This window comes from Clupea harengus, chromosome 21 (assembly GCF_900700415.2).
Source record: "Clupea harengus chromosome 21, Ch_v2.0.2, whole genome shotgun sequence".
Lineage (NCBI taxonomy): Eukaryota > Metazoa > Chordata > Actinopteri > Clupeiformes > Clupeidae > Clupea > Clupea harengus.
Genome location: NC_045172.1, coordinates 5,309,230 through 5,334,851, shown reverse-complemented (window position 1 = coordinate 5,334,851; position 25,622 = coordinate 5,309,230). Strand labels below are relative to the sequence as shown.

At 45.1% G+C, this 25,622-nt stretch overlaps 1 protein-coding gene across 1 annotated transcript in view; it reads right to left on the bottom strand.

Moving 5' to 3' along the window:
* The window catches only part of LOC105892297 (thyrotropin-releasing hormone-degrading ectoenzyme), a 133,839-nt gene that overhangs the window by 5,840 nt on the left and 102,377 nt on the right, over positions 1–25,622 (bottom strand). Inside the window, exons 10-16 of the mRNA XM_031558292.2 lie at positions 21,849–21,937; positions 19,334–19,467; positions 18,088–18,143; positions 11,713–11,860; positions 9,610–9,707; positions 9,224–9,331; positions 4,595–4,762 (exon numbers count right to left, since the gene is read on the bottom strand). Coding sequence (XP_031414152.1) covers positions 4,595–4,762; positions 9,224–9,331; positions 9,610–9,707; positions 11,713–11,860; positions 18,088–18,143; positions 19,334–19,467; positions 21,849–21,937 — 801 coding nt within the window. The remainder of the gene's footprint in view (positions 1–4,594; positions 4,763–9,223; positions 9,332–9,609; positions 9,708–11,712; positions 11,861–18,087; positions 18,144–19,333; positions 19,468–21,848; positions 21,938–25,622) is intronic.

Here is a 25,622-nt window from a genome sequence, read left to right as displayed (position 1 = left end):
TGGGACTTGACACTATGGTTCTTTTATTTCCCCAGCGACTGGCAGGTGGGCTAATGGTGTATGACAGTTAAGTAATTGATTGCTGAAACCGTATGAGGCATAATTATGTGCGGTGGCCTTTGACAGGAAAGCCAAACAAGCCTTCACCGTGATGGACAGCCAACAAAGCGTGTCTGCTAGAGCCAATCAAAGCACTGTGGCCGGGATCTATTACAGCAAGAAGGTAACACCAGGAGGAGAGTGCAATTGTGGTGTGGTGAATGCATGTGCTTAAAAGAGTTAGCAGGAATATCGGATAATGGCAATGGAACACCTGTAGTTTTGGTAATGGCTACAGGTAACCAACAGGACGGGGGGGCACAGCGGAAAAATGTCACCAGCCCATTGCCATGGCAACCCAGGCTGGAGTCTTGATCATGGTGCTACTGAGCTGTTTGAAAAGAAAAACAACAAAAAAACGGGAAAAAAAACATTGGTACGACTTGTGGGAGGGAAATCAGATTGGACATTGTGTTCCTGTGGCTGCAACAGCAACCCCTGCTGGTTGGTGGATATAGCTACATATGACTGTGCAATTGTCTGGTAAAAAAAGCCGCACATATAAGACTAGACATGTAGCAGTGTGGAGTTGTACCCAAAGAGGCTGCATAAGAACAGGGAAAGTTCAGGGAACACGTTTGGGTTGACATAGTGAGCCCTTCACAAAAGAAATTATTTTGAAAAAAAAAAGATTCTGCGCCATAAGGTGGTTCTTGGAGGGTTCTTGGTGTACCTCATGTTTTCTCTGGATAACAGACATATGTGTGCTGCTCACTTCTCTCACTGCTAACAGGAAGCAGCCTCACAGTAGATGGAGATGTCAGACCTGAGGGGTCTACCGAGAGGGTGGGGGGGATGGGGGGGTGTGTGTGGCTGGATGGGAGTTTGTGTGTGTGTTTATGTGTGTGTGTCAGTGCGTGTGTGTGTGTGTGTGTGTGTGTGTGTGTGTGTGTGTGTGTGTGTGTGAGTGTGTGTGTGTGTGTGTGTGTGTGTGTGTGTGTGAGTGTGAGTGTGTGATAGGTGAAAATTCACCCTAGTTACCTCAGGACTCCGGAGCTGCATATAAGTATATTTATTAGACAAACAACAATTGCAATTGGGCTCACTCACAAAACAAGGATGAAAGTGAAGCAATGATAAACACATCGCACAAGGTTTATATAGACAGAAGTTGAGCATTCAGCAGGGAAAACCACGTGGTGGATTTCTCACGTCCGAGGCAAGGATGGAAGTTTTGCAAGGTTGGAAGAAGCACAGTTCGACCCTTCTTGTCTCTTCTGGTCTATCCACACATTGTTTAATTTTTCCCTTGTAACTCCCCATGACTTCACAGAGATAGGACCGCCCCTCCCAGTATCCACTAGGCTCTTTTACCCCACTGGACAGTGTAGTTTTCTTCACCAGGTTTGAGACGAAAAATTGCCTAACGCAAAGAATCCCCTTTGTAGCTGGACTTCTGTCACAGTGGCCCGGCCTTGGAAACTGTAGAGGAAGACAGCTCCTATCCTCTGTCTCTTTCTTAGGAAGGCTTACTCGTTTACAATTTGTTAGATGTATCCAGGTGGCTCTCTCCGCTATTTTGACTGTGGTAGATGTTGACAGTAGCACTTTGTATGGTCTGTCCCACTTGGGCAAGTGGCAGTGTTTTCTTTTGAGGCTGTTGATTAGGACCCAATGTCCTGGCCCAACCTTGGTTTAAGCCTCACAGGTTCTATTCCCACTTATTGAGGCATGTTTTCACCATGGCTCAATATTGCAGCATATCTTTTAGTATTGTGAGATCTAATTCTTCAAAGTGCTTTACATAAAATCCATAAAAGCAAGCAGCAAAAGCAATACATGGAGTAAAAAAAAAAATCAACATTGTATCAGAACTTGATGTTCCGATAGTCTTCTTGGATTACTAAAATCATGATGAAAGGAATAAAAGTAATAAAACCCTTCTGCCTGGTCTTAAGCTCAGTCGGAACCACAGTGCTGCTTCATAGATTCCGTCTTACCCTGTTAAATATTTTCCCTAGCTATGTTTCTGCGCCCAGAGGCCACCCTTCCTTCTATACCCTTCCTTTAGAGGCCTTCTCGTCTTCTTCCACCGAACGCGCTTCAGGGCTTCGGGAAAGACACTAGCTCTCTTTTACAGGCTTAAGGAAGGTGACTGCACCCAGGGGACTAGAACATTCGTTAGGGAAATATCTCTGAGAATAACATGTGATATATTGAAGCCACAATATGGTTTCCGACAGTGCCATGGTACCCTTAAAACAGTTTTACAGAGAAATAGTAAAAATAGTGCAAGTTAAAATTAATAAAATGCTTTGGTGTAAAGCATAAAGTTAGTCTCAACCCCAAGAAAAACTATACTAGTGTGCACACACAACAAACAAACAATATACTCACAAACAGCTCAGGGTCCAACCCCTATAGTCTAATTCAATTCCTTCACTCTCGGCTCTCCTCGCTGGCAGGCCCTGACCTCCTTCCAATTCAAGTTGGAGGTCTTTAGAAAAACGAAGTTTCATAGAAACATTTTCCCTAGCTATGTTTCCCCGCCCAGAGGCCACCCTTCCTTCTATACCCTTCCTTCAGAGGCCTTCTCGTCTTCTTCCACCGAACGCGCTTCGGGGCTTCGGGAGAGACACTAGCTCTCCTTTACAGGCTTAAGGAAGGTGACTGCGCCCAGGGGACTAGAACATTCGTTAGGGAAATATCTTTGACTCCTCCGTACGATTCAGATCCTGATGATTAGCCCAGCATGGAGAGTCGAAGAGGTTGTCCCGGACACGAGCCCCCAAATATGATAGGTGAAAATTCACCCTAGTTACCTCAGGACTCCGGAGCTGCATATAAGTATATTTATTAGACAAACAACAATTGCAATTGGGCTCACTCACAAAACAAGGATGAAAGTGAAGCAATGATAAACACATCGCACAAGGTTTATATAGACAGAAGTTGAGCATTCAGCAGGGAAAACCACGTGGTGGATTTCTCACGTCCGAGGCAAGGATGGAAGTTTTGCAAGGTTGGAAGAAGCACAGTTCGACCCTTCTTATCTCTTCTGGTCTAAACATGCTCTTGTACATATGCAGACTAAGTGGCACCTAATATTCTAAATTACACACGCACACAGAAACACAGAAAAGCCATGTTTCTGTTTTCATAAGCACATGATTCATACAAGGAATTAATAATACAAGGCACTTGATTATTATATTCTTAAGTCATTAACAGTGTTTGGAAATTATCTCCATCAGTGTGAGTGTGAATGTGAGTGTGAGTGTGAGTGTGTAACAATGCTGGGGTGTGGTGGGGATCTCTCTGGCTGGCCGGAGGAGGTAATCCCTCACCTCCTCTCCTCCCTAATCCTGCTGCTCCACCCACACCAGATTTGTCACCACCGAGCCATTGGAGGTGCACAACAAGCACTCTCACACACACACACACACACACATACACACACACACACAGCCACCACACAGAGTCTCCCCCTCCCACACAATTCTACAAGACTCAGGAGTACATAGATGGTATGAGAACAAATGAGCTAGGACTAAACCAATACAACTTTTCGGGGGTGTTCAGGGGTCTGATCCAAGTTGTACATGTTGCAATTTCCTGAGGGTATTTTGAAGAATCACCCAAGATTCTTGAACTATCTTATTTATTTCTTATTTGCTGACATATAATGACTACACTAGTTCATATTTTTGACACATAACGACTACAAGCCATCTTACGTTTGTGAAATAAACGGCTACAGTTCCATATTCTCCTGCAGCTAAACTGTTAGAGCAAAGTGCTGACAACACAAAGGTCGCGAGTCCAATGACTAGGAGGCACACATACACTGCTGAAAATGTCTGTCTGCACTGCACTGTAAGTTACCAAGGCTAAATGAATAAATGTATATGAGGCCCTGATGAACTCTCTTCAGCCCCTTTGAACAGCTCAGCAGGTGGGTGTTTGTTCCCTCCGTGGCCCCTCTGCCGATTCTATTACCAGCGTTCTCCCAGTGCACTTCAATTAATTTAGATGAAATGGATTATCCATCGCAATTCACATCCACACAGAAGGGGGCTGTTGCTAAGGCAATCAAAGTGTGATTGGCTGGGCTAAGAAAACTCTTGAGGTGTCTTGAGACACTTCCTGACACCATTAGCATAGACAGAAGCAGGAAGCCTTCAGTAAAGGGGGCTGTGTTACAGTGCCATATGTTCAGGGAGTACGTTAAAGGAGAAGCCCTCGATCCTCGCGAAAAAGTTGGTGATATTTTAATTCAACAGTCAATAATATTACACCCCTCCCCTTCTGTGCTCCTGAAGCAACATTGCTGATTGGATTGAATAGTGTATGGCTCGGTCCGAGACACTGTTTGTTTCCCTCTTACAGAGGCAAGACTGTGCATGAACACCTTTATTTTTATGAGCGCACACTGAACAGACGTCTAAAGGAACATGAGGTGAATTTCACTGAATTTATAGACAAGAGTAATAGATTATAATCAAGGGCCGCACCTTTAAGAAGCATATATTCCCAACAATTATGAGGTTCTTACCTGTTGAGAAGGAAGCTGTTGTCGCTGCAGGTCAGGGCCTCCAGGAGAACCTTTTTCTCAGAGATGGCGGTGGAGGAGTGGAACTTCATCCAGATGAACTCCCACACATCCTCGTCCATGAGCGAGACGCCGGTGCAGTACACGATGTCCCGCACGTTAGGTGGGATCCTGCAGAGAGAGAGAGAGAGAGAGAGAGAGAGAGAGAAAATAAACAATGTATTCAAGTTGTTCAGAGCGACTTGGGAAAGCTTTGGTTTTTTTTATTCTGCTGTTCACCACAGCTATTTTAATGTTGTTTTAAAACACCACCTGGCGTTGTTGATAACCTGACATCAGTGATGGACCTCAGATAAACATTTAAAGTTTTCCTCAGCCTGAGATTGCTCAAACATGGTTAACCCTCAGATGAAGAAAAAGTTCTGCTTTTGACTTGCATTTGCAATCGACTTGTTTTGTATCTATGTACATCCTTTTAGACAGAATAAATTGCTTTATTGTATAACATACCTAATTGATTTCGTTGCCTTTGTTTTAAACCACTGTAAATAATGGTTTAAAACACAAAAATAAATAACACCACATAACACCAGAATTTTTTTTCTAAAACCTCCATCCTGCCACTTCCTCTACTCGGATGATGGTTACCAGCCACCCTAAAGGTCAGTCTAAATTGCGAGGGTGCTGAGGGATATATAAGCACAGACTCAGGGGAATGCTGGGTAATGTAGTACTGATGAAAAGTGGCTGTTTCTCCACTGGCTGAGATATAAAAATGAAAATGGCCCTTCCGTTTACAACTGAGATGAATGAGGTGGACTTCTAAGTCTGCAAAAAGTCCTCAAAAGATTTTAGAGAGTGTACAAAGAGGTCACAGAAGTTCCAGGGATGTACTTAATAGACAATACTCAATGTCCCAGAAAACATTCCTTGCAGAAGTGAAGCATTCCATAGTGTGTGACCTCTGAAGAGTTTACATACCAATACCTCATCTGTTCATCTCCTGTCTATTATCGTACAACTCTCCCAAGCTGCTTTTGAGAGAACGCAACATAAACCATTTCAAATAAAGACAGACTAAATTTCTGTCTCAAATGATCTAGAGATCCATCTACACATGAACAGGACATAAAAAGATCAGCCCAGGGCCCCCTGCACTATCTCATTTCACTTCACCAGTGCCTTAGAGCTCATGACACTATATGATTCCTCCTTGGCATGCGGGCCATCATATCCAGTGTATTAAAGGCATGAATTCAGACAGCGATGACCTTCTCATTCACATATAGCATGCCTCTGCGGAACTAGGGCTGCATGCGATTCAAACGTCCCCTATGGGCGAATGATGTGATCTGATATAGGGACTTGGAATTGAGCATGGAGTCACTGCGCCTCGTGTTCCATTTCGGCTCAGACTAAAGAGCCTTGTGCGTTGGAGGTATGGACGCTAGTGGCCAGAACATTTGTACAAGACTGGAGGTAGGTGACATTCAACCAGCTGAAGGATGCTGGCAATTCAGAGAAGGAGCTGCTGACTTGCTCTCACAGACGGATAAAGGTCTGCTGATTTTGGCTTGAGCCGCCAGGTGAATTTAACATGAGACAGTATGACAGTATGAAGGGTCATATAGCCATATATGTCTTTGCTTTGATGAGATCAGTGGAGTACGCTCACTCTTTCAAAAAAAGTGAATCACTTTACTGCAGTCTTTTAGATGTGTTCAAGATCGCTCCCTTTCTTTCTCTCTCTCCCTTTCTCTCTCTCTCTCTCTCTCTCTCTCTCTCTCTTTCTTGTATGTAGAAAAAGATTATGACTATCATTGTGACAAAAATGAATGGTGAAGTTACATCTCAAACCCAGAAGATTAAAAAAAAAGATTATGTGGCCTCAAAGACATTATCATACAAGACGAGTTCACAGATGAAAACTCAAAAAGAGACTCTGCTTAAATATAGATCCAGCAAGCTTGACCTTCAAGTAGAAACTGAGATAGCAAAGCCGATTCAAAATCAGAGCTATACTCCTCTTCAGATTCATCTCTTTGTGAGAAACAAAATATTGAAAAAAAGTAGCCGTACATCATACTAAAGTACAATGCAATTCTGTCTGCCACAGTAAGTTCGAGCTACGCTTAATCACAGCACAGCCTGCCATGACTAGACACACATTCAGTGCATTTCACTGTAGCGTAATTCTTCACTGGAGTTTGTTTTTACATCAATGGTATCAGTAATGGGAGTTCACTTGGATAAAACTTGGAGCAAATGGCCTGGCCTTAATCCAATCAGTGTAAGATGCTGTCCATCAACAACAGTGCTGAACTTTGTAAGAGCCAACGAATACACAAATCCACGACTGGAGGCGCTGTCCACACTACAGTGGTTTTGAAGTTGCCTAATCACCGACTGAGCCTCATCTCACTAATGATAATCGCTGCGCTCTGACCAGCGGCTTGGGAAACAGTCCTGCCTTAGTCATCTCCAGGGTATAGTTCTGGCGGAAACAGGACCGCCATAGGCCTGGCGTATCCAGACTCCTACTACAACGCAACAACTGCCTGTGAACTTGTCAAATGTCTCCTTCAGACCTCATCCGTACATGTTCAAAGGCTCTTCACAGTTAGATGCTCCCGGCACTGACTGCACTGCCTGAGCAGTTTAGAGGAACATAACCACCTAGGCCAACTGTCACCCATTATACACCCCCCCTCTTGCCTCTCCCCAACCGCTTCATAAATGCAGAGGACAAAGGCATTATCTTTTTATTGGGCACTTGTCCTTGACTCTGGAATCAAACAGAGATTTTTACAGCCAGGTGAGGGGTACGACGTACACCAGAGAGAGGACCATTCTAGGACACGGAGGGTGCCGACGTGACACTAATTGCTCACGAATCCTAAATTACTTGTCAGTTCCCTCCCTTAACCCGCAAAGGGGGTCACCGCATTTGCCATTTTGACTAACTCCATAAAAGAAAAAAGTAGCGACTGCACATCATGACGGCTTCAATATTTTAATAGAATATTTTTCATGTTATTCATGAGAGCCTGTCTGTCTTTGGAGGCCTTCATGTATCATTGAAACCAGGGTTACACAGGGGCACTAGCAATTCCTGCAAAATAAGGCACAAGTGCTAATGCATGGGTCTAGGTGGCAGTTATCTGCAGAGCCTGTGTAAATGTAACCGTACACCCAGCAAAGCGTGAGACACAGAACCACATATCAGACGTGTCAGATTCTAACTCGTTCCTGTCTTGGTCTTCTTTTCTTCTTCTCCATCCAGACTCTCGGAGACAGAATATGCAAGGAGAATATATAAAACAGAGGTAAGGGAGAAGGCAGGGATGGATGGTGGAATCTATATCATGTGTTTCTGTGTAGTAAATGCATCTGAATCTCTGATTATGTGTAGGCACAAGATATCTGAGTGTAGGCGTGAGATGTCTGTGTGTAGGTGCACGATGTCTCTGTTTGTCATGTATCTGTGTGCATGTGGATCTGTGTACATGTATGTGCGTGATTACGAGTATCTGTGTACATGTATGTGCGTAATTACGAGTATCTGTGTACATGTATGTGCCTGTGTGTTTGTCTGTTCTTGTGTGTACCCACACACACACACTCTGTATAAAACGGAGGTAAAGCATAGGCCCCTCGGTGACAGGCTGTCATGGAACGTGCACAAGGGGAACACGGAAATTGAAACCTTGAAAATCCTAGACCAATGCCTCCAATCCCCCGAACGTTACTTTTGTCATTACTCTCTGCTTGCCGAGAACCCGTGTGCTCAAGCTGGGGATTACCAATTCTACCTCAAGCATCGCCACGAGCAACAGAGAAAAAGAATTAGACGAGTAAACAGCGTTTCCATGGACACTTGGCATTGTGAGCGCGCAAAAAGGTTGGCAGAATTCCTGTGTGGCCCTGTTGATCAGATCTCTGAAAATTCCTGCCAGCGGCAACCGACGACGAAACCTCCAGAGTAAAGGAGTGACTGAGGAACTACAACCGTGTCATTTCCCACAAGCAACAGAAGACCTGGCACCGCAATTCTCTCTTCTCATTTTTTTTTTTTTTAAGAGTGATGTACAAAAGCACATCCTAGGGTATACTGAACATATGGCTAATGGTAATGATAGTACACATAATGAGGACACTAGGGTGTTCTTAACATGGGACTTGCTATACATAAGAAACCAACATGTTGTGGACAGGGGGATACGCCGCAAGTCACGTGGTACTCCTACGCAGCCAATGCCTTCTGGGTATTACTCTGTATAGTGCATTTAAGATGCGTGGCACAGCAGATTGTGAATGCATACTGCATGGTACTCCTATGCTGTGTCGTGCAACCTACACTCTATATTGTGAAGGCAGGCTGCATGCGCACTCCAAAGTTGAGTATGCAAGCTGTATGGGAGTTCTATGATGTGAATGAATGCTGCATGGTACTGGCATATTGAGGATGAATAACCCATGGTATTCCTGTACTGTGTATGCAAGCTGTGTGGTAGTCCAATACTGTGAGTGCATGTTCTATGGTAGCCTTTGTTGTGTATGCAGGCTGTATGGGGGTATGTCTCAGGGCTGTAGCTGGAGGGAGGTGTGGAAGCTGGCTCCAACCATCTCTACCTGTTCTTGTTGCTGGAGATCCAGTCGGAGATGAGAGACACAGCCTGGCGATGGCAGTGTTTGTTCCCGAAACTACACGCCAGCATGATCACCTCCCGTTGGAGCTCTCTGGGGGGGAGACATAGAAGGAAAGAGAGAGAGAGAGAGAGAGAGAGAGAGGAAAGATAGAGTTTGTGTATGTGTGAGAGAGAGTAAGTGTGAGTGTGTGTGTGTGAAGACAACAAGAGTGAAAGAAAAACAGACAGGTTGGTAGAAAGAAGACAAAGCAAGAGAGAGCGTGCATTACTTAGGGGTCTGCAAAAATACAGAAAGTATAGTTTTTTTTTTGTACATTGTATAAAACCCACACTTCAACAAAAAGCACAGTAAGTGGAAACATCACATACTCAGCCTGATAAGCAGACTGCATGAAGGAACCGTCAGGAGAAGTCGTCGGCCACCCCAGCTTATGGTACTTGGGAGCCACTTGCTTCAGTACATAGTCCTGTAAACAAAACAGTGTGAACGCAAGGATATAAAATGTGTGAACAGATGTGTAGAAATGTGTAGAAATGAGGTTTTCTGGGTAAAAACAGAGGTCGTGGTTTTTGGACAAGCAATGAATGGGCTGATCTGCATCCAGACCTGCTTGAACACAGCAGGGTAAAAGCGTGACAAAGGAAGTATGAAATCATTAGGAGCTTCATATAGGCTAAACAGTTCTGCGGCCTCTGAATTGCATCCCATAATAACACAGTAGGTGATGTCATGGATAAATCACTGTGGCGATTGTCACGGTGCGTCTTTGAGAGGAGAGTTTGATTAAAAATTACGCCCTCGCCGTGTGGCAAATGGCTCTGGGAAAACACACACACACGCACACACACGTGCACGCACACACAGGCGCATATACACACATGTGCACCCACACACACCACGGACACACACAAACACATATAAACATATCCACATGAATAAACATATCCACACAAACACACGCACACACACACACACACACACACATACACACAAACACATATGACCATATCCACACAAACACATGTACACACACACGTTCACACACACACATATACACATTCACACAAACACACTTACAGACACACAAACATACACACACGCTTGCATATACACAGCACAGACAGCCGGCAACACAAGATGTTCAGTAACTTGGTAGGGGGTGATGGCGCTCGTGTTGCGCGTGTTTGTTGTGCTAATTCTCCCTGCGTTCAGCCGCCTAGTTTGCTGACCATGCCAGGGGATTAATGCTCTCACAGCTACGGCGGAGAAGCGCCGGGGAGAAACGTGCAGAACATTCCGGACGAGGCACCTGGCTGGACACCCACTCCGAGGCATAATGAGGGACAGAGAGTGTGTGTGTGTGTGTGTGTGTGTGTGTGTGGGGGGGGGGGGGTAGGTATTTACCACAGCTGGCACAAGTCCTTCATCAAAATATGCACTTTGACAGATAAACAAACAAACAAACAATATGGGGGGTTACGCCCCCAGGAGGTGAGGGAGGACTCGGGAAGTCACGACAGGTTTACTTTCACAGCCCTTTCTCCCGTGGAAGGTGAGGGGGTGAGGGGAGATCTCCATTAGGGCAGTCTAAGCGAGAGTGAGTCACAACTCCTGTGGGAAGAGGCGACTGAGTCATGGAGAGAATGAGAGAGAGAGAGAGAGAGAGAGGGAGGGAGAGAGAGAAAGAGGGAGAGAAAGAGAGAGTGAGAGGAAGAGAGTGGAAGAGATAGGCGGCGAAACATAGGCAGAAGTGAAGGGGAGAGATAGAGAGAGAGTAAAAGAGAAACAGAGACAGAGAGAGAGAAGGCTATAAGACGCATTGTTGATGCATTGTAACACTGCTGTGGAGGACGGCACTCCAGTAGGGAGAGGAGGTGAAGACCCTGCTCCAGACAGGAGTAGATTACTCAGCCCCATCTCACAGGCAGTGTAGAACGCCGCAAATAACAGAGTGATAATAGCCTCAGCTCTGCTTCAAACAACTGCCATTTCATAGGATAGGAGAGCCTGACAGGAGAGCTATGTTGCAAATAAGCTCCCATGATAACTTGATGATCTAAGCTACTCCAACCCTTCTTTTACCGATGGAACTGAGATATACTCAATCAAGACTGCAGCAGCCTCCTACAGTAGGACTCATTAAGACTTATTAAGGGTTTTATTACAATATACTAGGTTTATTACAGCAACATACGTGTTGCATGTTAATAAACCAAACACTACGCCTAACCCTAAGTATAACCACATCTTCAAATAGAATATAAGAAGCACACTGTACTAATTTGCACTAAATCTATAATCTATAATTATGAATTTAAGCAGCAGTACTGATTAATGACCTAATTACATTTTGAGTTCTTACTACCGAGGGCAACCTAACATGAAGTGTAACCGTGGCTAGTTCACCCTGGGAATTGGGAACTATTGTTTCAGGAACATCTGTGCTCGGACCATGTGGGGCTTTCACCTACACTAAAGAGGCTGTAGTCCTCCGTGCGGTCCAGGAGCTTGTCCAGCTGGTAGAGGGCACGGCTGGACGCGTGCCAGGGCAGGAACTCCTTCTCCTGGGGCAGGTAGCAGATCATCTGCAGGGGGACGTTCTGGGGCAGGAACCCAGCCCTGGAGGTGGCAGAAAACATGCATGTCAATGGATAGGGTAAGGCTGGATAACACTTTAGGGCATATTTCAGACTCTCCACAGACTCAGAAATCATCCATAAACCTTCAGTGACCTATATACAGTATATATACAGTATATACAGTATATATACACACAAAATCCTGTTTGAATTCCACATGTACACACAAGTGTACACCCAAGCCAAGCTTTTCTCTTAACTTGTACCTTATTCTTACCCCAAGTCTGTGTGTACTACATTTGCATTTAAATTGAGTAATTTGGCAGACATTCTATGAATCAAACATTTTATTGGCTTACAGACTTTTAAAATAAAGTGAGACCCTACTGTGTACAGCAGATACTTATAAGGCAGCACTGGTGCACCCTATCTAATTACATTCTGTGGTAAAATGCTGTGCACTTTTATTATTCATGGGGTTTCACTTAGTGATTTTAGCAGTCAGAGAGTACAGTAAGGCATTCGCATGACATCAAGCTACATTATCACATTAAAAACAAGGACTCTCACTGCTTTGGTGATAACACCTTTGTTTAAAATGAGTAGACCAGAGAGAGTCTCTCTGCTTCGGATGTAAGACATGCTACGATGCCTCTGCAAAGCGAATGGGGGTGGGGTGGGGGGGGGGTGCATAGTGAGTGGGTGGTTAGGTGGGAGAGGGGAGCTTCTCATCTAGTTAAAACTACAGTCATATTCATTTTGCATAAATGCATAATATATCCCCTTCAGAAATAAGCGTGCTGCCACTAAAAGCACAGATCAAAAGAGCCGATGCTGTCGTCAGGTGCTAAATATTCAAATGTGGGGTGGGAGGGGTTAATATTTCAGCGCTTCGTTCAGGTTTGTTCTGCTCATGACAGGCCGAGATACGCCACGTGTGCTTTGCGATTGAGTGTGCACCCACTGGCGAAAATTCTAAAGGATTCTGCCCCTTTATTGTTCTCTTTGGAGAATGAACGGCTGTCATCATTAGGCCTGATGGACCCGAGTCACTCCTGTTCAAATCCTTGAAGCCCTAAATAATTCCCCTGTTTCAAAGTAACAGAAGTAGTGTCCTTCTCAGCTGTCTTATCAGCTCCCCAGGCCCTTCCCGAGGTGACGCCAAAATGCCCATATGGTTCTCAGGAGAGAAAGCTACGGAGCAAATAACCCACATGGTCTGACCTGTGCCTTAGATTAGAGCCCCCCGCGTCATCAATGTACCATCTGTGCGGACGTCATTCATCTCTTTCTAGCTCACGAATGCCTGATTTATCCTGACTAGTTGACATGCCTGGTATAAATATTATGCCTTTTCCACTGCCAGTCAGTCACTTCCTGCGCAGGCTGCATGCTGAAATAAACTTAAAATCCTTGGTCCTTCTTCAAGGGTTGATTCAGAAGGCATTAAGCCTAGAAGAGCCTTTTTGAGTCCACCTGTTACACCAGAAAAGCTCCTGAATTCTGCTCTGCTGGTAAGGCCCGCCATTGGAGACGGAACAAGATGTGAAGGCTTTTCCACTAAAGCTAGACAAGAAATATTCATCCCTGATTTTTTTTCTTCTCTCCATCCGCCAACGAACACAGTCATCCACTACATTTACTGGAGGCTGAGCATTCTCAAACATTCAGATCAACGTGTAATCAAAGAGAGTTGGGGTGTTTTCAGAGACAGGCTGATGATGCAGTTGATGCAAAAACTGAGTTTCATTAGGGGTTGTTTTATTAAGGGGTTGTTTCATTAAGGGGTTGTTTTATTAAGGGGTTGTTTCATTAAGGGGTTGTTTTATTAAGGATCCCGTTTATTAATTACACAACAAACGAAGACCTTCCACTGTGTCCACTATGCATCACTGCTCCCACAAGCATGTCTCAGTTCCTGCTTCTGGGAAGGAAGGGGATGTGATGACAAAAAAAAAATCCTTCATCTTGTTTTATCAAACCAAATTGGTTTTGCCAGCACAATGGCTCTGTGTGAGCCATCCTACGCACTGTAGATTGGCAGTGACACTTCAGTTTGGAAAATTACCATGCAAGCTTTAGGCCTTGCGCTTCAGCATCTCCTGCAAGCCCTGCTTTCCATGCACCACAGCACGACTCTTTGGGCTGGTACAGCCTCACGCCACCACCAAGATGGTAAAGATGTCCTAACTAGCCGTGTCTGTGCGTTTGGTAACATGCAACCTCTATCATCAACCTCTTGCATCGCCGATTGAAGAGACAGCCCAACAGGGCAGATAGTTATCCAGCTGTCGCTCTCATTATCCTCATCCACTCGCACTGGCATCGACTGGTCACCCAGGCGATCCCACTCGGGTCATGTGACTGGGGGTGGGCATTCCGTCAACATCATTTTATCCCCTGCGTTTGGCCATCTGAATAATTCAGCTCCTTCAAAGCGAGGGGTGGGCGTTCATTAAAAATAAAAGAATACAGCATTACCATATTCGTATCGAGCACTGTTCTTTCTGTCTGTGTGTGTGTGTGTGTGTGTGTGTGTGTGTGTGTATATGTATGCATGTGTGTGTGTGTGTGTGTATGTGTGTGTGTGTGTGTGTTTGTGTATGTATATGTATGCATGTGTGTATGTGTGTGTGTTTGTGTGTGTGTATATATGTGTGTGTGTGTGTGTGTGTGTGTGTGTGTGTGTGTGTGTGTGTGGTGGGGGCAGCAAATTAGTTCATTATTCTTGGGCAAACCTCTGGGAGGGTTTATCCAGCCGTGGTCATTCATCATTCATGTTCTGACTTCCCCTCCAAAACCAGAGGGAGCCAGGCTGTGTGTGTGAGTGTGTGTGTTTGCATGTGTGTGGCCATCTCAAGCTGTGAGACCTTTCCAGAGCTGATGTGGTGTGAGTGGACAGCGTCTGTCTGTCTGTCTGTCTGTCTGTCTGTCTGTCTTCATGTGTGCGTGTGGTTACCTGTGTCTGTGTCTGTGTCTGTGTCTGTGTCTGTGTCTGTGTCTGTGTCTGTGTCTGTGTCTGTGTCTGTGTCTGTGTCTGTGTCTGTGTCTGTGTCTGTGTCTGTGTCTGTGTCTGTGTCTGTGTCTGTGTCTGTGTCTGTGTCTGTGTCTGTACGCATGCGTGTGAATCTGTGTGTGTTTGTGTCTGTTGCGGCCACCTCAAGCTTTGAAACATGTTTCGAGTCATGATGATGTGTGTGAAAGAGAATGTGTGTGTCTGTGCATAATCATATTCAGGGCTCCCACAATATTTGCTTGTGAGTGAGCATGGCTGTACGCACAAGTGTGTTTTTTGGGAGACTGTGCTTGTGTGTGTGTGTGTGTGTGAATATACACAGGACTGTGCTTGTGATTGTGTGAGTGTGTGAATATGCACATGTGTTTGTGTGTGTGTGTGTGTGTGTGTGTGTGTGTGTGTGTGTCTTTGCATTGGTGGTGATATCTGGTCAACTGTGCATCTGGTCGATCAATATTCGTGTTAGCAGACGTGCTAACACACTGAAGCATAAACAAACCAAGACTGCTCTTGCCTGAGCGGGAACAGCGAGCAGGAGCACGAGCAGGAGCACGAGCAGGAGCAGTGTCAGAGGCAGAACTCCCTCAGAGACTAAAGCTCCCCTCATTAGACGTGACAGCCTCCGACTTCCTAAACAACCGACATTACCATCTTAATTATCTGTTAATTGTTTGGCTATTAGGGAAAGATTTGCAGAGCGTTTCAGAAAGAGCTGCTCAGCAAATTAATCAGGGTTTTTTTTTTCTTCTAGAAAGCCTAGAAATCCCCTTTAGGCTTTAGAGCAGGGGTCTTCAACCGGGGGTCCGCGACCCCCAGGGGGTCCGCGGAGGTACTGCAGGGGGTCCGCCAAATTATTTCATCTGAAGCATTTTTCCCTCTTCCAAAAATTAAAAACGTCCAATAGGCTACATAAACATAAACAGATCGTAACAATTGCTTTCTATTCGTTTATAAAATAATAAATAGGCTACCCATGAATCTTCACGCGATCATTTGATTACCATGGCAACATATGCACTTTTAGCTACATTTAGCTATCTGGTGCCAAAACACGTTACCTGCCATAACCATACAATTTAAAAGTTTTGTAATTTCTCGGAACAAAAGCTTCACGTCATACAGCACTGATGGCGGTTCAGATGATCTACCTTCAGACGAGTACCTGAAAAAAACTGAAAAGCATCCCTTTGCTTTTTTCCCCTTTCAATTGATGAATTGGCAGCTGATGTGAGGGCACAACTAGTCGCGAAACTCCCGAAAGCAGATTATTTTGCACTACAATTAGATGAATCCACAGACGTGTCAAACGACCCTCTGCTTTTAGCATTTGTGTGGTTGTCAACCAAAATGAGATGCAGGAGGAATTTATATTCTGTAAGCAGCTGCATGGACGTACAAAAAAGTTCAGAGACTTTCAAAGTGATCGACAATTTTTTCCGTGAACATGATATACCCTGGCCAAAATGTGTCGCGATGTGCACAGACGGTGCAAGAGCCATGTGTGACGCACTGAATGCTTCATAGGGAAAATCGTGTTGCCAAAGACATGAGTGATGAATTGTCAAACGTCAGGCCTCTCACTAGGTATGAGATATTTCATCCATACTTAAGCTTCTCAAGCTACTCAATTATTTGTCCCCCTCATTGAATACGGAGTAATGGCTAACTGTAAGGGAGAAAAAAAATCATAAAATTATGAACAGAATAAATTGAAACGAGTTGTGTGTTACAAATTATGTATCATTATGTTCAAACATGTGTAGGGGAGTGTGTTTGTGTGTGTGTGTGTGTGTGTGTGTGTGTGTGTGTGTGTCTGACACTTAGTTCCAGATAAAATATATGAATATCAGGCCTAAATTTGGGGCGGCGGGGGTGGGGGTCCCTGCTCAGTGTCTCTCTCAGCCAAGGGGTCCTTGGGCTGAAAAAGGTTGAAGACCCCTGCTTTAGAGCCATCTCCTTCAGATGCCAAAAAAAATCCTGACCTTGAATCTTGATCTTTATAGATGTTGTCCGGATTACAAATTAACTGGATTATCTTTGAATAAATAGTGGCTGAACTAGAAAACACAATGTAAAAGATTTAGCTGGTTACTAGTGACTAGTAACAATATTCAACTAATATTCAACTAAGTAGTAACAACTTTTTACCAACTTTGTTACAGTACAATGTGTACTGGTATTAAAAGGAAAACTTATTTAGAAACAAACTCCTTTAATTTCTTCTTAATCTGTTGGTATGTGGTGGCCAAAACCTGAATTCCTGTTTCATAGAGAACATATCAGACACCGACAAGTAAGAAAGGTTCCTGTTTCCTTCATGGTCACAACTCTCAGACAGTAGGGAATGAGACAAAAACATCTTCAACATTCAATGTGCTTCGAACAAACTGTAAACAAACTACAGAAAAAATTCCAGTCAGTTAAACGCCCAGTGAGTTGAAGCATCTTTGGCTCCACGGACTTTTCTTTTCAGCTGGAATTGTCTGTTAGACATCAATTCATATTTACAAACAGCTTGAGCACTTGTCTAAATGTTTACTGATCTAACACAGCAGTGATGTTGACCAACAGGAGCTTAGTGAGGAACAGAGTGGGAGTCTGGAGATACCAGGACGACTGTGAGGATAGGACAGAAAGAAAGAGAGATTGAGAGAGAAAGAAAAGAAGGAAAAACAGAAAGAAGAGGAAAAAAAGAAAACACAGGAAGAAAGAAAAGAAAAAGGAAAGAAAGAAAAATAGAAAGAAAGAAAAGAAAGAAGGAAAGACATAAGGAAAGAGAGAATAAGGCAAGGACTGTAAGCAAATGGATGCTAGATTTGAGATGCTGCAGGCTTCAGGGCCTCAGCCCATAACCCACTGGCAGGTCCCCATTATGTCCCTGTGCCCAGACGATTGAGCTGGGGGAGGCTGCACGCTGCCCTGGCTCTGAGGACCAGCGAACCCTGGAATTTCAACAGTGGGATTGCAGACCTGTCTGTCAGTCTGTCTGCCTGCCTGTCTGTCTGTCTGTCTGTCTGTCTGTCTGTCTGTCTGTCTGTCTGTCTGTCTGTCTGTCTGCCTGCCTGCCTGCCTGCCTGCCTGCCTGCCTGCCTGTCTGTCTGTCTGTCTGCCTGCCTGCCTGCCTGCCTGCCTGCCTGCCTGCCTGCCTGCCTGCCTGCCTGCCTGCCTGCCTACCTGCCTACCAGGCTGCCTGCCTGTCTATCTGTCTGTCTGTCTGCCTGCTTGTCCCCTCAGGTTCCAGGATCACCCACCTGGCCAGGTTAAAGACGTCATCGATGAGGCCGGCCCGGTTCCCAATGGAGATTACCTGCAGAGAGAAAGATAATTGGAACTTTCTTACTTGATTGCATGAATTATCCACATACAACGTTAAGAAGATATTCACATTGAAAATAAGGAAAAGTCTTCAAACTAGGGCTGAACGATTTGGGGAAATAATCTAATTGCGATTTTTCCCCCCAATATTGCGATTGCGATTTATTTTATTTTCTCCTAATTTTTTTCCCAAATCGTAAAGAAAGATTTCAATATGACCAACACAATATTAGATACATTTAGTATAAAATAGTATTTCCCACAATTTAAATTTGTATTTAACTGCTCATTACAGAATCAAGAATAACAAATCGGTGGCTTTGCCACTGTGCATTTAAGTAATTTAAACAAAGTCATTGTAAGAATAAACACAAGGCATGCACTTTTTAAACACTGTGTGCAAAATTTACCATTTTAAGATCACGTTTTTAATCGCGAACGTTGCGGTTAGAAAATTGCGTTCTATCATATCGCGATTAAATCGCAAATGCAATTAATCGTTCAGCCCTACTTCAAACCTCTCCCATTTCTCCCCATTACACTTTAAATATAATCTGCCCATTATCTCCAGCATCACACAGTAACTTTGCCACCCCTCAAACAAAAGACATAACATCTTTAACCACGTTATAATGTGCATAATCAATCTGAATGTGACCCTTCACCATCCCCTCTAAAACCTCTACGGGATTTATCAAGAGAGAGAGAAAGAGGGAAAGAGAGAGAGAGAGACAGATAGAGAGAGAGAGAGAGAGAGAGAGAAAGAGAGACGGGGAGGGGGTTCGAACTACAGGAGGACAGGAAGGAGGAAGAGAATTAAGAGGAAGCAGGAAATAATGGACAGAAAAACGTGTGCACAGTGCAGGGGGAATATTAGATGGCGATGGAGGAAGAGGGAGCTGTACAAACAAGAGGCAGGCATGAAGAACAGGGGGGGGGGCATGAGAGAGAAGGTGAAGAGAGGGCTGTGAGGGCATACAGTACAATGACGGGGAGATGAGACTAGAAGAAACCAGAGATGGAAGATCAGAGAGGAGAGAGGAGAGGGGAGGGGAGGGGAGGAGTGGAGTGGGGAAGAGAACAGAAGAGATGAGAGGAGATGAGATGAAAAGAGAGAAGAGTAGAGGACCATAGAAGAGAGGGGAAGAGTGCTGGAGGAGAGTGTTAGAGTGCCTAACTTACCGCGTGGTTGTTCATGAGCTGCTCCATCAGCAGCCTCCAGTTGTGGAGGTCGTAGTTCACCCTGAAGTAGCCCATCTGATTGATGTTGCCAAGCAACCACGTCTCCTCATCCATCTGGCCCACTTTGTGCGTCTCTGTGAAGGCAGGGCGGGACACAAGCCGTTAAGGCATGTCAGATAGCTCATTACCCAGCCGCTGTTCACCCAGCCAGCGCTCATTACAGGTGACGTATGAGGGAAAAGCTGAAAGGAGGTGGGTGGGGGGTGGTCGAGGAATGAGAGAGACTGGCTGGGTTTCCATCCAATTTTTGAACGTAAATTTTGCCCATTCGACTAGGAAATCCAGAGTGGAAACACTTGGAATTTACATCAAATCTTCTATATCGAATAAGAAACCGAGTCGCTAGAGAGGAGTGGATTAACGTCTGATAGAGTATAATGCTGAGATTTGATTGCGTGTTTCTGTTAAAGTTGCCCCTGACAAGCTCAAGTTTTGAACCCGCAGCTGTTCACAGGCCCTCCCTTCATTAGGTTTATGTTGCCTAGCACTGGAAATGTACACAGAATGTTCATAAATGCACTTCAAATGTGCGAATGAGTTGGATGGAAACCCAGCTAGTAACACTCATGTGGGATGGATCACTACCGGCAGCGGGGACCATCTCCTTTAAACTTAAAACTACTGCCGTTTGCATCAAGCGGGAAAAGGGAATTGGTCAAGTTTATCTATAATCTCATATATCATTGCAAAGCTCAATGCAGTGAATCATCTTCGTTTTGCAAGGCTGTGCATAACCATTTTACATTGGGATTAATGATCAGAAATATTAGTTGCAATTCCTATTTCACACATTATGTTCAGGCAAAAACATCATTAGGTCAATAAGCCATGTCAAATCAGGCACTGGAAATTGATTACATGGACAAAGAGATCTGATTACATTGTGATTTAAATGAGTACAAGGCTGCATCTGCACTGCCCTGGCAAGGCTCTGTTTGATTCAATTATTGTTGGATATGTTGACTTCGTGAAGTCCTTGCTTCAGGGTAGATTGTTCTGTTTGTTTCGGCTATGATCATAATTTGTAAAGCCACCTTCAAGCAATTTCCTTAATAGAGTGTTTAGCGGACTTCAGATATGTAACCTGACATTTGCCAGGGCATTTGTTGGTATTTAAGCATGATTACTTAAGCTAGAATCCTAGAAAAAGCTACCTTCTGGGTGCTACTGATATCCCTTTTTATGTGTGTGTGTGTGTGTGTGTGTGTGTGTGTGTGTGTGTGTGTGTGTGTGTGTGTGTGTGTGTGTGTGTGTGTGTGTGTGTGTGTGTGTGTGTGTGTGCGTGTGTGTGTAAGCAGCCAACAATTTAACACAGTTTGAAACGGTGGCTGAGTGTTGTGAGGCAAGGGACCATGAGATTCAGAGATATATCCCCTGCTTTTCTCCTATGTACACACAGACACACACACACACACTTTCCCCCCGGGCCTCAGCTTAAACACACTCCGCTCGCTTTACACCCCGTGAGTATCAGCGCTGGGAATCTCACCCTCCGCTTCCTCCTTCTGTCTGAGAACTAATGGACCTGCTGAGAGGCTCTGGCTTGAAAAGGAGGATGCCCATTTGCAGCGTGCATCAGAGAGAGGGGGTGGGGGGTGGGGGCGGGGGCGGGGGTGGAGAGAAAAAACAAGCATCGCCAACCAGATTGTACGGATTGTTGGCTTTTGAGCGTGTGCGTCTGATTGTGTGTGCAGGCGTGGGGCACATACTAAAATGGCCCCTCGCGGCTTTCGGTGTCACTGGGCTTTCTCGTCGAATTTCTCGAGAGTCTTTGTGGCTCGCTCTTTTCTTCAGTCATCTACTGAGGGGCGGAGAGGTATTGTTCCCATGACAGGACACTATTCCAGGGGGTTAGCAGAAGAATGGAAATGTTAAATGGATAGAGGATGGAGTCTCTTTCGTTCTCTCTCTGCCCCCCCACCCCCCCCCCCCCCCCCCTCTCCATCTTGCCTCATCTCTATTTCCCTCCTCTGCACTAAATTGAATTCAGGAGCGTTCAGGATGTGGGTCCCAGCAAGCCGACAGCCATGCACCTGCAAATGCTCTGTCCTGTTCTGTCAGTGTCTTTAGTGAGGAGACAGAATGGACCGTAATGAAATGGGGACATGACTCTGAGAGACACCAGGGACACCTTCCCACCTCATTTCAGCCAATCCCTTGACAATGGAATTTAATCATGTCAGAGTTCCCATTCTAGAATTCACATCATGCAGACATCACGCATGGAATCTAATCAGTGACGGAGCCAGGAAAAGAGGCTGATTTAATTAGGGAAAAAAACAAATGAGAGGCAAGCCGCGATGGCTGCACATCAAACGCTCCTGGACCGATTCGGAAAACCGGAGACAAATGTTGCCGTCCTACATTAGAGGACCGTGAAGTGCAGCTCGTGTGGGAGGGATAGGGGGGAAAAGGGGGGAGGCAGGCAAAGAGATGATTAGTCGGAGTTACCTACCTGTTTTATTGGAGACCCAGATGATGGCTTCAGGGGATATGTGAGTGGAGTTGCCCACAGCTACTGTTAAAGGGATGTGCCACAGGAAGCTGTGAGAGAGAGAGGGAGAGAAAAGAGAGGTGTGAGTTTGGTATGCTTCAAAGACCATTCAAAGTAAACACAGGAGTGAAGTACGCTGACATAATCCGTCTCATCAAGTCTCATTTAAGATGCACTTACTTGGAGATTAAAATGATTTTTCTTTTGATTACCATAATCATTTAATAATTACTTCCCCACAATTAACAAAATTCCAGACCTGATCGTTATATGGCTTTGACATACCTCACACATAACTTTTTCCTAAATAAAAAGAACATGAGACAGATGCCGCTGTCCTGAATAAGGTCAGGTCTGTGAGCTGGTCCCAGGCACAGGCTGTTGGCTGCGTAGTGCTCTAACATGAGAGATCTCAGTCGTGATGTTAGTCAATCAACAAAGCAAATCCTGAAACACTGTACCTATAACCGTGTTCATCGTCAACCAGCGGGACCAAACTGTTCATTTATGAAATGCATGAAGAACCATATATTTCATATAAATATATATATATCAAGACAATCCAGTGACATGCCTTCAATAGACTGATTCACAGACTGATTAGCTCCCACTGATTAGCGGTAGCTGATGGGTAATATGTAGGTAGAACCTTCATATTATAACTCATGGTGAGAAACGGTGAAGTCTTTCTGTGCTATTCACACGCAAGGCCCGGGTGTCTCCACCCCTCAGTAGACAGGTGGGAGCCAGACACGAAACGCTGCCTGACAGCCATCATCCTGCTGCCCACCAGACACATCACCGCCCATGGCACCTATGTGCTCCACGCTTGCCACCTGCCAGCTTGGATTACTGCAGGGAGCCTGCAGTGCATGCTGGGAGCAGGGGGCCCACCGCTGTTTAATTCATGCTTTTATAGAAATGAGGGGGGAAAAAACACCCACGGGGAGTCGTGCAGAGTTTCAAAGAACAACCATTCAGCTGTCTGCGAGTTCTCTGACCTGGTTCTTAATTATTTAATTGCATCAATCATCCGGTCCCACGGATCCAGGATCAATGCCTAACCAGTCACTGTAAGGAGTCTGGAGGAAAGGAGTGCGGGGGGAAATAATCAGAAATGCCACTAAGGGAGGGAGGGTATCGATCCTACTAGTAGCCAGGGCACAAAAAAAAAAGGTCTCTCTGAAAGACCCCCCACCCTTGCTCTCTGACTATTGATGGACCTGGAGAGAGGGTGAAGACCTCTCTGAGGAAGGAGCTAAAGAGATGCCGATCAAAGGGAACCTTGGGTCATTGTAAGCCCTTTAGGCTGAGGATGTGGTCCCTTATTGAGCTTGTTAGGGACACACAAGGAAATGATGTGATCAGTAAAGTCATTAGTAAAGACAGTGAGGGACAAAGAGGCCGTATGCCTGCTAAAAGACACTCATGGGGAAAACACACATTATTGAAAGGATGAAAAACTATACAAAAAAGCATGCATGGACAAATAACAAACAAGACATTATGTATGATATCAATTTTCAACATAGGGAATCTACAAAAACATTGAAAATATACAACAAATCTGATATAGAAATTATTGTTACCATGTCAAACACTTTATACATAAATTAAAAAAAAGGCTAGAGCAGCTGGATTGAATCCCACAACAACAACAACAACAACAACAACAACACATCCCACTGTGCTACATACAGACCCAGCCGCTGTCAGGGGACTTATCTAGGGCACCGCACTCACTCATACAAGGAGCCAAACATTGCCACGATCTAGAGGGGAGTGTTTGAGAGGCTCTAGGCTCCCGTGAACGAATGGGTATTACTATACGCAGAAGACGGAGGGAAAAGCACAGCTATTATTCGGGCCAAGAACCAGGCTTCGATTTATTAGACAGCATTGTAACTGAGCGCTCGAAAGACTAATGAGGGAGCCTAAGTTAAGGTTGGCGTATGGAGCAGTGGAACCAGAGCTAATTACTCCATCCAGTTCCTGTCTAGGCATCGCACAAGGAGTGTAAGGGGATACTAGACTGAGGGGACACTGAGAAGGTGCTGTGAAATACTGTGTGCTGTTTGTTATAGTTATGGCACAGCATTGTGCAACAGTGAAATAGATGATGATAATATAACAAGAAACGGAACTGAACAGACACTGAAATATAACTAAGTATCACCAAAGAACACTACAAGATTTTGAGGGCCCATTCCAATGGAGTGAAAGTCTTTCACAGAAGAAAAAAAACAGCGGGTGGGATCACAGTGTGAATTTTTCATGCGCTTGCACCCCTGCATCAAACTTTGAAAAAGTCCACTCAGTAATGGCTGGAGCTGTTCTGTCCATCCCCCCTCCTGTCTTGGCAGGAGAGACACCCAAGCTTCACGGGGGAGAAATTACGTGTCTTTTTTTCTGGACAATAACCCCTCTAAATTCTCCATTTGGCCCTGTCTCAAGCTCATGCCCGTCTCTTTTTCTTCCCTCTTTCTCTTCTCCCCCCCTGCCCCCCCCCCCCCCCCCCCCCCTCCTCTTCAAATCAATGTTCTATATCTACTCCTGGACGTGGCCTTGCTCCTGCCTCGCTCCTGTGTACCCTTGCTCCTGCGATGGCTCCATCGATCATTTTGCTCGGGGAGTGTTTCTGCAGCGGGTCCTCAGAGCGGGACAGGACGATGTTAGATGGTGTGTAATGAGGCATGAGAGGCTAGGGGTCGGTGGTGGTGGTGGTGGTGTTGTGTGTGTGTGTGTGTGTGTGTGTGTGTGTGTGCGCCTGTGTGTGTGTGTGTGTGTGTGTGTGTGTGTGGTGGTGGGGGTCAGTGAAGGGTGGGGCAGGAGTGTGTCTTTGGACTGATTGTGCTGCCATGTGGTTCAATACCATCTTTCACTCTTAAGAGGAAAAAGAGGAGGAGGAAGAGGCTTCTTTTTCTCTCTGTGTGCGTTGCTCTTTTCTTAATCACAGACACTTTAACACCTTTAAGCCCCGGTGTTTTGGGAATGTTACAGTACTGGAACTACCCAAGGCTTGAATGCTCCGTATGTCTGGAATTGCTCACTTTGTATATTCAACATTTCATGACATCGTTCACTATGAATATGAGGCTTTGTCATTAGGTTATTCTAAGCAACAACTGTTTTGTTATTTTGAACGCACCTCTGTACATGCTCATGCTGTGGAGCTCATAGTATGCTATGGTGTTATTATTTTTCAGTGTCCTCTCGGTCACTCCTGCCTTGCAGTGCTTTCCCCTCTGCTCCTGTCGGCTAGCTGATGGTCATCCCTTATTTCTCTGCCTGGTGGGTCGCAGTCACCCGTGGAGCACAGGCACAGATAACACATAATGAGAATGAAGCCGTCGAGGTGTCAGAGCCAAAATGGCGGCCAACTCTGGGCCAGCACTGGGTCAGTGTCTACTCTTATCCTGACTCTTATCCTGCTCCAACATCAAAGCTGCACTCACAGACCTCAGACTTCACCAGGAGACAAGGAGAGAGAGGAGTGGCTGTGATGCCGGAAAAGGCTGTGAGGTGAACCTGTCTGACCCTCTCCCTGCTGTGGATGATATTAATACCCACGGATGATATTAATCTCCCCAAATCACTTCAGTCTTCAGAACAATCGAGTGTCGGGAAGCGTCGGCTGATGATGACTTTGGACGCTACCTGAAGCTGTGTAAAGTGTGCTTTAGCGGAGAGGAGAGAGGGGCACCTGGGGGAGACTGATGTAATTAGCAGGGGTAA